The 15,830-nt window shown below is 38.9% G+C and overlaps 1 protein-coding gene and 1 long non-coding RNA gene across 3 annotated transcripts; both read left to right on the top strand.

Moving 5' to 3' along the window:
• Nucleotides 1–2,719: 2,719 nt before the first annotated feature.
• Nucleotides 2,720–5,891, top strand: LOC115928343. Of its 2 annotated transcripts, none has more exons than XR_004066026.1 (4): nucleotides 2,720–2,954; nucleotides 3,493–3,685; nucleotides 3,945–4,051; nucleotides 5,027–5,891. It is a non-coding gene; the product is annotated as an uncharacterized LOC115928343 (long non-coding RNA). The 2 variants fall into 2 exon arrangements; XR_004066025.1 differs by having other exon boundaries at nucleotides 2,721–2,954; nucleotides 3,937–4,051.
• Nucleotides 5,892–7,700: 1,809 nt separating this feature from the next.
• On the top strand, nucleotides 7,701–13,756 carry LOC115918951 (UDP-glucuronosyltransferase 2B1-like). Its single transcript, XM_030995505.1, has 4 exons — nucleotides 7,701–8,664; nucleotides 11,175–11,406; nucleotides 12,008–12,227; nucleotides 12,367–13,756. Exons 1-4 carry the CDS (start codon nucleotides 7,762–7,764, stop codon nucleotides 12,638–12,640), a joined length of 1,629 nt encoding a protein of 542 aa, XP_030851365.1. The 5' UTR covers nucleotides 7,701–7,761; the 3' UTR covers nucleotides 12,641–13,756.
• The last annotated feature ends 2,074 nt before the right edge of the window (nucleotides 13,757–15,830 follow it).

Below are 15,830 nucleotides of genomic sequence, written 5' to 3'. Positions count from 1 at the left end.
TTATTATCTTCAGTATACAAGTGTCATTTCGGACCTTACAGCTTTCATATAAATCGCTTCTGGACCGTCAAAGAAAAAGTTTGAGAACCCCTGGTCTACGCATTATACACATCAGGACCAACTTGACAACTTGACAAAAATTGAGGGGGGTTCGACCCCCCTCCTTTTAACGACTCCCAAGCCATCAAGAATGACCCCATAATTTATAGATTACCATTCTGCCGTTCTTTGGAGGGGCCGGGCGCGGCCTTTTCGGAAGTGTTTCTACACTAACCTTTTCATGCACTACGGCTTAACATAAACAAGCATGCTAAGATTTTTTTGAAAAGAAGCATAATTTCGACTCAGTTTCGCATAACCTAAAAATAAGAATACGGCCAGTCACCCCTCCCCTCCCCCCTCAATGCATCCGCCTTTACGCACCCCCCCCCCCCCTCCCCTTGTCTTTCCCTTATTCGTCGTTACTGTCACTAATTTTTAGTGCCATTTCGTTGTCTTTCTTTCTACCCGGCTCCTCTCTTCTTTTTCTTTCCTCTTTTTTGAACTCTCTCTCTCTCTTTTCTTTACTTTTTGTTCTCTTTTCTTTTATCTTCTCCTTTCCCCCCCCCTTTTTTCCTTTTTTTTTTTTCCTCTTTTTTCTTTCTCAATTTTTTTGCGCCGCCAATAGGGGGGGGGGGGGGGGGCCGCGGCCGTTTCGGCCCACCCTGGATCCGCCACTGGAAAGTGTGCGTAAAAGAACTTCAATCGAATTTCGCATTCTAAACGGTTTTCTATTCACTCAATTGATGCTCAAAACTATCTAAAACCCATTATTGAGCTATTTAGTAAGGCAGCCAAAAGTTAGGATTTCCTTTCGCTTAATATTGTAAAACCAAGGTTTGTCGACAAACCTCCTTTGTGAATTCGGGCCTAATTGTTCTCTGGCATGCGTGACGGAATTATTCAATTCCGTTGCGTCGAAGGTGTTTCATTGAATATGAAAAGAGAGGATGCGAGATAAGGGTGTGGTGTGTGGAGGGAATTAAGTCATTCTAGCTTTCCAAGGACCGCACACAGCACTTTTTTTTTTATATGGAGTTCTTTTTAAAGAGTGTGTAGGAATAAATGCTGTGGATGAAACTAAAATCTGATTTGCGATAGAGTCCTAAAAAAAACGATGCTGATGAAAACTCACTATTAATGTGAAAACCAATGAAATAACGCTTGTTGTATAATCCGAACTCTTCCTATACAAACGCGTCCGAGTGTCGAAACTGAAGACAGGAGAAGTTAGTAAAATTCGTGTGTGGAGACTTTTCCAAGTGCGCTAAAAGTGTGTTGATTGGCTTATTAAAACAATAAGGTGCGGTCCGATTGGAGTAACTAAAATAACACTCTGCTTGTTGCTGGGTGGTTCCATGGATGAAATTAACTAAGAGAATGTTTAGAATGTGCAGCTGTAGATTGTTATTGTTATTGAAGTTGGCTGAACGGAAAGTACTAACGAAAGGAATGCTTAAAATGCTGAGTATTTACAATGTTGATAAACATTTGTGACCTTAGAAAAGTTCAAGTCACTACAATTGAACTAAAAAATGATAATAGGTAGGAGACGTTGTTGCATCAAAGTTTAGGTTGTGGTGGCTATAGGGTCTTTTCAGAGTTTAGTGCTGATTCAGTTTTTCTCTGTTTTTTTAAACCCGGGCATAATTAGGGTTAGGGCATAACAGTTTAATTAGTTATGATTTCACATGATTAAATGTTAAGAGGTATAAAAAACATTATATATGTATGATTCTCAGACAGAATTTGTTGGAAGTTGTTTTCATACTTTGAAAAATGAAAGTGTTGATAATTTATGTGAAATAAATGCTGTATCTACTGCTAGTAGCTCGGCAGGCTATATCCCAAAATATTGTATATTCCGTTATTTTGTCAGAGTGACATCTGGATGTGATGGTTGCTATGGGTGATATTATGTGATAAACGATGTTAGGACAGGCGGTGCGGAGCATGCCAATTATCTCACTGATAACACCGAAATCGTTTTGAATATTCAACGGTCATCGAAGCACTCACGTTGCCAAGCTCACTTTTTCACCGAAATTCTCTCTCTCATATCTTCTTTGTTCGTCGGCGGATTTCGCTCAGACTCTCAGGAATGATGTAAAATGGTCATATCGAACTATATATGAAAAATTGTATTAAGTGATGATCTATTTATCATTTTATCAAACATTTCATGTTCAGTCGTCTCCGAAAACTACCCTCAGATTATTATCAGACACATCTGGTCATATGGCTATTTATTCATGAAACTTAATATGCATATTCATGAGACCTTTACGGTGCTGGTGACGAAATTTTCGCTGGGACCATCACTTATTTTCGGAGATACAATGGAAAATGAATGGGGTATTTTTCAGAAATCGAGAAGCAGCAAACTTACGAGAAAATCGACGTCACCGCTAGATCAAAGACTCGCGCATGCGCATTGACACGAAATTACCTAAACCTACGGAGACAGCTGATCGTGAGCACACGTAGCTGCATTACTATCCTGGCTGTGTATTAAAATCTGTGCTATTGATTCTCAACATTTCAAACACCACTGTACAATACTCAACTGATTCCACTCAAAACAGATATACCAGCGACAATTGATGACACCTAAATAGTAGTAAAATATAATATTTTTTTTAACTTAATGATGTTAAAAAGAATAATTAAAAAAATTAAACCGCGAGTCTACTGTCAAACTTGCCGATCAACCGCATCGTATTTATTGTGTACGTTCGTTTGTAATTTGTGTATAGACTATTCATGTGTGCGATTGCTGCCTCCTAGCACGTAGTGCTGCGCTAGAGGTCTACACGCATTAGCATTGATTGCATGCAGTGACCGAGAGGTATTGTTTTGATTTCAGCCGAGCCGAGTGGATCTTTGACTTTGTAAAACCCTCTAAAGAAACAAAGGTAAGGGCGCATTTCAATTGTAATGAAGTATTTTTTTTCCATAAATCGATGTTTGATATTCCTTTTCCATGAAAAATAGGTATTCATAGGTAAAAAAAAAAAAAAAGCAGGCGAATCTGCTACGCATATGTGCCATTCATAATGCCCGACTGATAGTGGCTTAGTGCTACTGCTCTGCAGCGCAGCTGCATTAGCTTCATTGACCGTAACTCCAGGGAGCTCCGCCGCCAAGCCGTCGGCGGCGGCAGAGCTCATGAGTTACAGTGACCGTAATATAAATGGCAATGATTCATATTCACGGGTCTCGGCAATATTAATGAACGAATCTTGGAGCCAATGAATTGTCGACCCAATTTCAAGTGCATATAATCCATGTGCATGCAGCTGTATTACACACGACACCTCATCCTACTTACTAAACTCTAAACTAAAGTCAAACTTTATCAATGGCAATGTTGTAGAGTCTAGTATTTAACCTGTTTTACCTTCAAATCTCTACAAAAAAAAATTAATAATTTCTTCACCTTCTTTCTTATAGAATATGTAGGCAGGGCCATGAAACCTTCATGTAGCCTTACCTTCAAGTAACCTCCAGCTCCCCTTCTCAACTTCATGACTTGGCAGATGTCCTAATGCATGATACACATTGGTCGAGCATTGAAGAACGGCCGACACTGCTGGCGGCCGCTGCCGAGCCTGGCCAGGCTTACGTGATGTGACCTCGTACTTGGGTAAATATGCAAGAACATGTGTGTATTTTTCATGTGGAAATTCTTGAATACCAAATTGTTTTTTGCTATAAGTCTACCATGGTAAGACATGGCTGTCAACCCTCCCACATTTGGTTGGAGTCTCAAGCCACGGCACTGATTTTCCTGCCGTTCCGACAACGTCACGTCAAGCACTAGACTTGTAATTATGTATATTCATACATGTTAACTCTCATTATTCACTTACAATATTTTTCCTTTCTTCCATTCAGTGTTGAAGCTGTCTGGTCATTCCCTCAGAGCGATCACAGATTCTACATCCCACCATGGCTCTGTGGAGTGTTCACCAACCCTAGTGCCCAAGCAGATTTGTCTTCATGCAACTAGGTAAGATATGTACTGTTAAGTAGAGTTGGCATTTTTTCATCACCATGAAGTCATTAAAGGCAATGTTCCTTGGTTATGTCAAATCATTCTGAGAAACAACATGTACCATTTGTTTATAAATTTCTCTAACAGTGCCTGGTGACACTAGTCTTTTTCAATCCAGTGTCTAATTATCAAGATAAATGAGAGTCTTGTTTTATTTAAAATTTAAGAAGTACTCATCAGGAGCTTTAGATCTTAATATTCCTAAAGTAATTTTTTGTTCACTCTGATGAATGTGGAAACTATGATTTCGAGATCTTAATACTTTGCTTTTACTGACCTTGACCTAATTGTACACTTAAACACCCCCAATTTTTCACGAAAAGGGTATTTTTTGGTTAAATCCTCATTGTATTTTTCAACATTACAATTTGCATCTAAATTCTTCTAATATCTGCCTCTTTTTCCTTTTTAGAATTAGACAAAGAAAAATCAAATTATCTACCAAAAATTCTGTGACAGAATTATTTTTTTTTAAATTAGAAAATGTAGATTTTTTTTTCTCGCTTGCTCTTTTAAAAAAAAAAAAAAAAAAATCATGCACCATTTCCAAAACTTTAGCTCCGTTATTCCCCCTCCAATTTTTTTGGCTCATTACGCCACTGCTGAAAAACACAATGTCTTGAAGGTTATTATCATGCATGTAGACCAAATCTGACCCAATTATCATTTATGAATATCATGCCTAACTGAGCTGTGAGATCCATTTCAGGTATTTTTTGAAGTTCTTTCCATAATCTGGCTCTTGATCATATAATACTTTGGTAATGTCTGTTATAGAGTAGTGTATGTAAGTTATGCTGTCTAATGTTAGAGTTAATATATAACCATATGAATGTGAAATATAAATCATGTTAAATTCCCCTTTTTTTCTTTATTTGCTGTAATATAATTGAATTTCAATTCATTAATTGTTTTTCTATTTTATTGCAGAATGGCGCTCCCTTAAATATGTCAACATTGGCTACCAGTGTTCTTCAGTTTGGATGGTGATTTCATAGTGAAGGAGTCAGGAAGCCCGAAAGTAGTGTAAAACTAGCACTCTGGTTACAATATGGTACACACGATAGGGTTAACTTGTACTTAGTACATTAATTCCTGGTGTTCCAGAGAATAGTGCTTTCAATGCTTAGACAATTTAAAGTATATGTTTTAGAAGTTGTGAATAAGTGAAAAGTTCAGATAATTGGCAATAGACCTGTTTCCTTACATATTCAAATTTATATGCATACTTTTTTAATTACATTTGATGTTGCATAGTACAACATTACATGTATCATTGCAACATTACCTGCATATTTTGTGCCTATTTTCGACTTGGTTAGTCCATGTCATACGTGCATCTTCATCATTATTATGCAAGTTATGAACTCCATGTAGATTTTCACATTTCACTTGTTTCCAATAATGTTCATTCATGTACACATTTGAACAATTGCGTGTTATTGGCGCATGATTGAACCAAAGATGACAGTAAACATAAAGTAATGGCTTTCAAAACAGATTGTTTTATTATTTATACAAAGCTTTATATTTATTGAAGAAGTATTAGATGTACAATGAAAAGTATGTGAGACATGGATATAAGTATTTATTTGAGTCTTTCGTTTTTGTATACATGTTAAGTTAAGTATACAAGTACATTTAACACACAAATATACAGTGTTATTGCATTGAAGAAAAAAAAGAAGCATTCCTGTTTTGTATGCAAGTTACATAATGGAAGTATCTTGCCTATTGTATCTGAAGTGAAGTGGCAATTATAATATGCAGATTGAGAATTGTTTTTAAAATGAAATTGCTGTTTTGTGTTATTCATTGGTCGAGTGGTTAATGTTTTGCAGTAAATGATGAAATGATATTCAGAGATATATATATATAATCGGAGAGTGATTTACATGAAGGTGGTACATGGATCATTGTGAGAAAGGTAAATGCAAGTGTGCATGTGGTATGTGGATTTTTGTGCCAGAATTTAAAGTGAGTGTTTATAATGGCGTGGATGTGTAGACAAAGGCTCCGGGTTTCTTCTCAGTTGGTTCCAGAATTTATTTCACAAAACAAAGACTTGGGTTAATTCATTAAAAAAAAAAAAAAATTAAATCACAAAGTGATGTTAGACAATCATCGCTTGAGTCAACTTAACATTTTAAAAAAGCAAGCAATAAAGGGTTAATGCTATTGCAATAAATGGTGGCCTACAACTAGGTATCTAGCTACCTATATATTTCTTGCATGGTCATTCATTGTTGGGATATTTTTCCTTGACTTCTTCCTACCCGAAGTATTATTATAACCATTATAATGAATAATAATAATAATAATAACAATCATTAAAATATAAGCAGGGTAAAACACCTCCCTGTTATAAGTACTATTACTTTTTAATTATCATTATTACCATTATTAATCTAAGCAGCAGCATCATTATAATCATGAAGTAAATCTATTATTTTGATATATTACCCAGGGGGTTGCTATTGGGGGTGGGGGGATCTTCATTTATTTTAAATTGGATGAAGAGTGGCGAATTACGCATAACCCCCCCCCCCCCCCCCCCCCCCCTTCTGCCGGGAAATACCCTGCTATTCCCCTACAAATACTATTTATTATTATTATGATTGTTATTAATATTATTATTACTATCATTATTATTACATCTACGACTGCTACTACTTATACAACTACTACTATTTTAAAGTAGTATTGGTGGAGTACACCTCCTGCTCCTACGATGGACACAGGCTACAGCTAGGCATATATGGGCTCGCGGTGCACTGCTGGTGCAGACGATATTCACGACAATGTACGGGCAATGTACATGTTTGACGCCACGTTATTCCGTCTTATTTACAGTAAAGCTAAGATAATCAGTGTAATTTAGCTTTATTTCCGTAATATACATTTGTTATTAATGTTGGAGAAATTTGGGGGTTAATTCAAACATTGCAACAATTACAATCTATGCCACGAAATCATGTTGAAAGCCGTTTTTACCGATCAACGCCAACACAAACTAGAGTGTGTGGGACTGTGCTATTGAGCATGACGTCATCACCCGCGATGTAATGTGGGGACGACTCGGTAGATCGGTGCTCGTATTGAAGGTATGAAAATGCATTATGTTGGATCATTACCAGACACATCCGGCCGAATTGGTTTATGAAATTGATATTTCACAGAAATTTTCTTTAATAGTTATTCAATAACATATTCGAAAATCGTTATCGTCCAAATATTAAAAATGTGTAATTTTAGGCATTATTTCGGACTCTTTTTTTTTTTTTTTCATACAAAGTTTCTTGTCCTTTTGCCCCCATTTTTTCTTCGTTATTACAATAAAAAATGTAATGTATAGTTTAAATGATTATTCCTCTTTTCAAAAATGTAAAGATCTTTAAGATTCATTGTCATATGCCAAAGTTATGGCAGGTTTGCTGCGACACTTTCCCAGCGGTTTCACGTAAACAACGTGTTTATTCAATAGGAAAGCAAGGTCAAATCAAAACGAAATCGTGAGTTAATTGCACCCGAGCGCACCGCCTGAGGATGAACCTATCGTGCCCCATTGCGCCCTTCGCGCCTGAATGCGTCTAAACGCGACCTATATATTTATCGTGCCACGTACGCGTCGGGGCGCAGTCGCAACTTTGGAAAGCTCCCCTAACATGGCTGTTAATGTATCTGGTGTGATTTCTACCAGCCTAACCTGGTTTTATCTTCTTGTAATGTTCGTATCATGTTGTGTGTCCGGTAGTAATGTCTTGATATCATCAATGCATGGGGAAGGGAGTCACTTCTTCCTTGGTGCCGCCATTGGTGAAGGCCTAGTCCAACGAGGACACAACGCCACACTTCTCATCAGCAGGGCATATGAACGTCGTACCAGGGAACCAATGTACTCCAATCTATCCTTCGAAGTGTTTGACCATCACAAGAGGTCCCTTCAAGAGATCCGAGATTTCTGGAAGAACTTCGGTGTTCTTTCGCTTGGGAAAGGTGATGATGGTCTCATTAAGACTGTGTACTACTTGATCGAATCGATGGCAGATGACTGCGAGGATCTCCTTCTCGATATCGAGCTCATGAAGCGCCTGGAGGACGTCGACGCTATCGTTGTCGATATGACTTGGATATGTGGAATAATGATCAGAGCCGCGCTGGAACGCAACCTGAACTACTCGAAGAAGATAGCCCTGGTGACTCTGACACCTTTAACACCTCATCTTATGGCGTTGTTTTCGTACGGTTCCTCGTACAATCCAGCCTACCAACCAGAACTCAACACGGGCTTTACCAACAGGATGAGTTTCTTAGAGAGGACAGCCAATCTCCTGCAGTCTGTTGTATACGCGGTGCTTGGTGCTACTCTGATACCGCTCTACATGCGCGTAGGGGAGAACACAGGACTTGAAGATGTCATGAGCATAAAGATGTCTCTCATGAACGATCTTGCCGACTTACACCTTCAAAACTTTGATTTCGCCATCGAGTTCCCGTTCCCGATATCACCAAATGTGATTCCAGTCGGAGGTGGGCTGACAGCATGGCCACCTACACAACTTGACCAGGTGAGCAACTTTATAATTACTGGTCTATATTCCTTCTACGTACTAGACGATTTTTGTTTGTTTTAATCTATTGTTAAAGATGAAGTTGAGTTCTGGTCATGCGATTGCATTGTGAAAGAAACGGTGTGGAACCGACCAGAAAAGGTTGATCATCTAGCATATAAGTATTTGTGTGTATTGCAAGGTTCTGGAATCATCAAAATGATAAGAAATTTGGCCAAGTCTTGGTAAAGTTACAAACACTGTACACAGAAAGATGTATATGGGACTACACGAACACGTGGCGTAAAAAGCCGGCCCCCGATTTTTACGATGTTACATGCATATTTAGAATATGAAGGCATTTGAAGAGCCATGCTTTTCAGGGAACATGTCTTAATTATCTGATGTTCTTCCACACTTGCATAATAAGAATGAGTAACGCTCACAAATTATTTTTCACCTCTTCCCAGAACTCAACCTTCTCTTTAAATCCAGTAATGTCTTCGCCATTATTTAAATGTCTAGGACCTTTCACGCAGTAAGAGCAATTTTGTTGGGCTTGTTTTGTTGTTATTATTTTGTTTGCTTGATGAAAAATTGATTGGTCAACAAACTTGTCAGCATCTTTTTTTTTTATATAATAAACGATTTGCGCAGGTCCCGTGGCAGTTGCAAATTTACAGATAGGGGGGGGGGGGGGGTGCCCCGCCCCCCACCCACTCAGTGTTATTTAGGGTACGCTTATGCTCGTTCCCTCTTTTTGAAAGCACCCCCTATCTGAGGATTGCCAACATTTCCGAACCCCCCTTTCGCGGGCTTTTCGCGGGCTTTTCCTGCCTTGGAGACCACCCTAAATACGTAAAAATGCTCAATGTACCCCCTAAATTTATTTATTTATTTATTTATTTATTCATTTATTTTGTTTTATTTACCCAGGGTAACCCCACCAGTGAGTAAAACACTGTTATACTCGGGGGCCCTGCAATAGTAGAACACAAATTACAAACATGTAAATGAATACAAAACAACAAATATTACTATGACATCAGACCTGCACGAAATATTAAACTTTTAAGAAAAAAAGAAGAAAAAAAAAAACTATAAGGCTCTCACAATGCCTCCGCTTGCCGGAACCAACTGGACAGCAGGGTCTGAGGCACGTACTACCTCCAAACACTACTCTCCCTCGCCACGCCATATTGAATTTTTATTTTTTGTTTGTTTGTTGATGTGTTTGTGTTCATACCAAACCATCTACTGATTTCTAATTCTCCAATATGAGGTAGCAAAGGACTGACTAGAAACAGCGCCCCGAATACCGCTATCCAGCCGATTCCAGAGAACGGAAGCACAACGGGAAAAGGCTTTTTTACCAGCCTGTGTGCGGACAAGTGGCACCACAACACCATTGTGCACTGCATTTCTTGTCCGGTGTGAATGATACTTCCTGAACGTATAAAAAGTTCAATGAGGTAAACTGGTGTTTCCCCGCGGAGTACACTATGCACTGTTTTGCATTTATGGAATTGCCACCTTTCTTCAATTGAAACCCATTTTAATTTGTTATATGCCTGTTCAATGGGAGTAGAATAATTGACTTTTAAGATCAACCGGGCCATTTTCCTGTGTTGTCTTATTAAACCGTCTTTCAAATATTGTGCACATGTGGACCATGAATTGCTACAGTAGTCAAAGTAAGGTAATATAAGTGAGTTAGCTAAGACTTTAGAGCTGTCAACGTGAGGTATTTTCGGAGTCTACCAAAGAGTGCAAGTCGGGAAGCAATCTTTTTCATTGTTTCTTCAATATGTTTTTGCCAGGTTAATGTCTCATCCATCCAAACTCCAAGATATTTATAGGTGTTTACTCTTTCTAGCTCATGGTTGTCAACAGCCAGATTTATATCACCACAAAAACCATATATTGAGTTTTTGATAAATTCAACCTAAGATGATTTTGTGTCAGCCATTTATTGACTATCTCAAGCTCCTTATTCAGTACAGATTCAATGTCTTTAATTATCTTTCCCACTGTAGTACAATATTGTATCGTCGGCGTACATCATAATGTGGCACTTTTCAACAATCCCTGGTAAAGCATTTACCATTACCGAAAAAAGAAGGGGCCTGATGATCGAGCCTTGCGGAACGCCAGTTCTGACATTAGTAATGTCAGACAATTCGGAATAATTTCTCAGGAGTTCAAAGAGATGAGAGAAAAAAATGAGAGAAAAAAAAAAGAAAAACACTCCCTTTTTAAAGAAATCTCCGGGTGAAAAGTCAAATACACCCCTTTTTTTTTTTACAATTCTCGGGCCGGACTTTGTCGCACGAAAGGTACCCCTTTACCGGACATTTTGGTAACACGCATGCGGTCATTCCGACCCCGGAGTGGGGGCCGGGGGGGGGGGGTGGGGGCGTGCATGACAAGGTTATACTAAAATTGGCTGAGGGTGCTTTTTTTCTCGAAAGTCTTAGCGTTTTTATTTCATATCCTAATTGATACGTGACCAATGTTTACGTCATCAGGAACTGGAAGATTTCATGGAGAGTTCAGGCGACCATGGTGTCATTCTCTTCACCCTTGGCACGTACTTCGGTGAGATAACGATCATTCAACCGGGATTTGCTGAGCAGTTTGCCAAAGCTTTCCGAAGATTGCCGCAGAAGGTGATCTGGCAGATGAAGGATCCACTCGGCGAAATCGACGTTTCTCCAAACGTGAAGGTCAAGCCCTGGGTACCTCAGAATGATCTACTGGGTGAGTTTCGGGAATATAATACCTTGTGGTGCATGTACGTGGTGGTGGTGTTGGTGGGAAGTGGGGGGGGGGGTGGGGGGCAATGAGCCGAAGTCATACGATATTGCATATCAAAGTAAAAAAAAACAACAACACATTTCAGTGCTTCAAATGAGGCAGAATAATCGGTATGTTGTAGGTTTTGAGTCAGTTTGGCTGTGTGACCAGATTAAAAGTGAAAAGCCCCTGGTGTGAGCGAGGTGTAGGCAGTGTACACCATTCAAATCGACGATATACGGACTCGAGACCAAAAACAAATCACATTACACAGAGTTCGCGTCGGTTGGTGGTGCGTATTAACCGTCAGTCCCTTTTAAAGACCTCTTAATTATTGTTTTAAAAAAAGATGACGTCGAAATATATATAGTGATATTGCACTTTCCAATCCAATATCGAAAGATTGTTTGGAAATACCATCTGAAAGTTAGCTTAGATCAATACATTCCAAAAACAAGCACAAAACAAACTATTCTATATCCAATATCATACATCTATCTTATTTTTTCCGTATCTTATATAGTTATCCATCTAAACAAAATATTTCTATCCCTTCTACTCAAAGGTCATCCAAAGACCCGAGTATTTCTTTATCAGGGAGGCAACAACGGGTTCCAGGAAGCCTGCTATCACGGTGTACCCATAGTCGTCGTCCCGCTCCACGCGGACCAGTTCGACGTCGCCGCCAGGGTCGTAGCTCGAGGGATGGGCAAGAAGATCGACAAGATGGCTGCCAGTGCTGATGTTATCTATGATACCTTACAGGACGTCATCAGTGATCCAAAGTGAGTTTGTAGAGCAGAAAGTGGGAGTTATGTCGAGGTGTCGTATAGTCGAGTGGTTAATTAAGCACTTGACTGGAAATGCAAAATCAAAAGAAAGAAAGAACAAATTTTAACTAATAACATTTTCCTCTTCATACAGGTACACTGCAGTGGCTAAAGAGGTTTCTACCATCATCAGAGAAAGGCCCATGCAGGCACGAGAACGCGCAGCATTCTGGATTGAACACGTGATCAAATATGGCGGACAGTATCTCAAAACATCTGCAAGGGATCTTTCCCTCATTGAGTTTTTCATGATCGACGTCCTCGCATTTCTTCTACTGCTTGCCACAGCGTTTCTTCTTATAGTTATATTTGGGGTTCGTTTATGTTGTCGAATGGTTTGTGGAAAGAGGAAAGCAAAATTAGACTGAGATCATATAGGGTGCCTCTAGATGGAGGGCGTGTTGCGGGGTATGCATGCCCTCCCCCCCCCCCCCCCATAATGGACGTACGAGGTGGGATGAGGGCCTGCTGATCGTAAGCTCCTCAAGATTGGGTAATTAAAAACACCCTTGCAATCATATTTCGGCACCAGTTGCCTCATATCAATGGCACCTATAGGTAGTCTATTAGAATATGTTAAAATCTCCTTTATAATTAGTACATTGTTATACAAAAAATGAATCTACAATACAATAAGTGTCAATTTCGCTCACTTCCATACTCACAAATTTAATAAAAAGGGGAGAGGGGGATCGAATATTCGACATTGTGACACCCCTCCCCTTGTATATTTTCTGTTGGTAAATCTTCAAGAGAAAAAAAATGTATTTAGCATTATATCGATAAATCCTCTAATAATTTGATTATTAATTTATTTATCCTTGCATGTGGAAGATAAAATGATCCGATGTGTTTCAAATTTTAGATTCTGATATAGTGTTGTTGTTGGTGCTTTTTTTTAATTTGTCCGAAAATTCAGGTTTAGGTTGATGGTCTTTGCCACCTTTCTGGAAATAATGGCTTTTCTGTATCCTGAATCGTATAATGAAGCCATTGAAAATAAAGCCACATAATGTAAGCTTTTTTATGCATCGGTCCAAAAATGCATAATATGTTAGAGTTGAAGATCAGAGCGATTGTAACTATGGCAAAGACGAAGACTATATAGAAGTATTCGAAAATATGAACAGGGGGGGGGGGGGCGGAGCCGTTCATTGTGTGTTTTGTGAGATGGGAGTCGCAATTTATCACAGTAGCCCTTTGCCATCAGTATATAGAAATTTGTTTAGGGCTAATAATTAAATTCCTACATGTCTATGCACAATTACCAAGCGATTCAATATTTCTTTTCCCAAATAAACATGAATTTCTAAAGGAAATAACTTTTCTACTTATGCTGCTGGATTCGAAGATTTTTCAGCAACTCCCAGGTAAAATTCATAGGCCAAATTGTTGATATCATTAACAGTTATTACGACCGATGTTATTCGACATTTCAATAGCCTATTCTGCAAGGCATGATTAAAATATTACCATATAGTCTAGAGTGTTTTTGTTGTAAATCAAATTAAGAAATATGCTATATATACAGGTAGATGCAAATGTTACTCAAAATCCATTATATAAATCACACTCAGGATACAGCCAACTGACGAGAATTGCTTCAATCTATATTTTACATGTATCATTAATATATGGTTTTACAATGGCTATGGTGATGAGTTGTCTAGGTAACATGTTGATGTGTTTGTTAAAATGTATTACCATGGTGCACCTTCTTGGTTACAAACAAAAATATGTGTATGTATTAACGTAAGTTCGTGCCTTTACATATCACAGTAGAAATCAGTGTTTTATATTTGATGCAGAATAATATTAATATTTGGAGATTAGAAACACAAACAGTTTCCATAACCGTTCAAGTGTTTCAAGCAAAAGTTAAGCAAACTTTCTCCTGGATGTAAATTCACACTAGCGTATGGCACTAGCGAGCTCTCCGATCTAGGCTAGACTCTTCGCGAGCGGTTTCATTGGAATTTAAGCGGTTTCATTGGAATTAATCGAGAAATTCCCCTCGCTAGCGTATAAATAAAAAATACGCCTGCACGGAACAAATCGCCTATGACACCGGCCGGCCATACGTAAATAGGGACTTTTAGATTCGCACGAAGACAATGGGGATGGCTACGATCGACGTCCTTTTAATGCACTGCCTTGAATGGACGTCACACGTATCAGTCCACGCAAATCTAAAAGTCCCTATTGGCAGTGACGGTAACGACGGATTAGGAGGAAGGGGTGCATACGTGAACTACAAGCGTATTGGGATGATCATACTATCATTTTAGAGTGTGCAATCTGGGTCGGAATCCAGCATAATATATTTATAAAAAAGAGGTTCACATAAAAGCACTCATGATAAAGCCGCGCACGGCCCCTACAACATCATTTTGGATTTTCAGATGATGGGCCGGGTGGCAGGGGTAGGGGGCAAAGTTCGCCCCACTCTTAAAGTACCCCCCCCCCCAAAGGGCCACTTTTACTTTGTAAACAAGTGCCCTTCCCCTTTTAAACTCGGATAAGCGCACATTTCATCAACACATGTGCCCCCTTTCCTATCTGATAAAGGCTATTTAGAAAAATGAGGCCCTTAATAAATAAAAAGTGTCCCTTTTCATCTCTGGTAAATGACCATTTTCATATAATTATGAGAAGTTAATTCTTGTCACTTCAGTGCGCTCTTCACCTCCGATAATTGCCCCTATACAAATCTGAGATGCTCGTTTTACTTTGAAAATTACCCCTTCCCCTCCTGATAAGTACTCTTTTCATCTATGATGGGTGCCCATTTTCACCTTTGCTAACTGCCCTTTTATTTAGAATCGTGCCCCTTTTCCTTTCTAATAAGGGACCCATCCCCTTTTCATAAATGCCCCTTTTCACCTCTGATAAATCAATTTCTGATGGATGCCCCTTTTCCGTCAACAAATGCCCATTTCCCATACCCATAAGTGCCCTATCTCATTTCTGGTGAGTGCCTCCTTTCAGGTGTAAGAAGTGCCCCGTTTGAACCTTTGATAATTACTCTTTGTACCTTGACACATGCTCCTTTTCTTTTCTAATAAGTGTCTTTATCCCTTTCGCACTTAGGCACAGGGGGGGGGGCACGTGCCCCTAACCTGCTCATCATTAGTCTTGCACCTAATTTAAAGCGACTAAGAGTAATTTCCCCTAAAGGTCGCTCGCTCGCTCGCATTTATAGATGATATGTCACTTTAAAACAAATGTTTTTTCAGTCTTCCGTGATGCTTATAACCCCATCATGATTTGGTTTTTTCCTCTTTATAAGATGTAATTTTTCACTCTGCGACCTCACAGATCTTACATTTTTTCTCGCTCGCTTTGCTCGCTCGCAAATGAATATTCAGACAATCACACCCAGCCGAAAGTGTGATGCTTAAGCAATATCTTGTATGATATATAAAGAAAAACAAATATTGAAATCGTCCCTGATAATGGAATCACAATGAAAGAATATATACCAATGTCTAAACAAACGTATGTTTTTGCTTTAAGATTTCGCTTTGTAGGTGCCCTTTTTTGTTGGTGCTTTCCACT

Source organism: Strongylocentrotus purpuratus, unplaced genomic scaffold, assembly GCF_000002235.5.
Source record: "Strongylocentrotus purpuratus isolate Spur 01 unplaced genomic scaffold, Spur_5.0 spur5_scaffold_21, whole genome shotgun sequence".
In the NCBI taxonomy this organism is placed as follows: Eukaryota; Metazoa; Echinodermata; class Echinoidea; order Camarodonta; family Strongylocentrotidae; genus Strongylocentrotus; species Strongylocentrotus purpuratus.
This window is presented reverse-complemented; position numbering and strand designations above follow the sequence as displayed.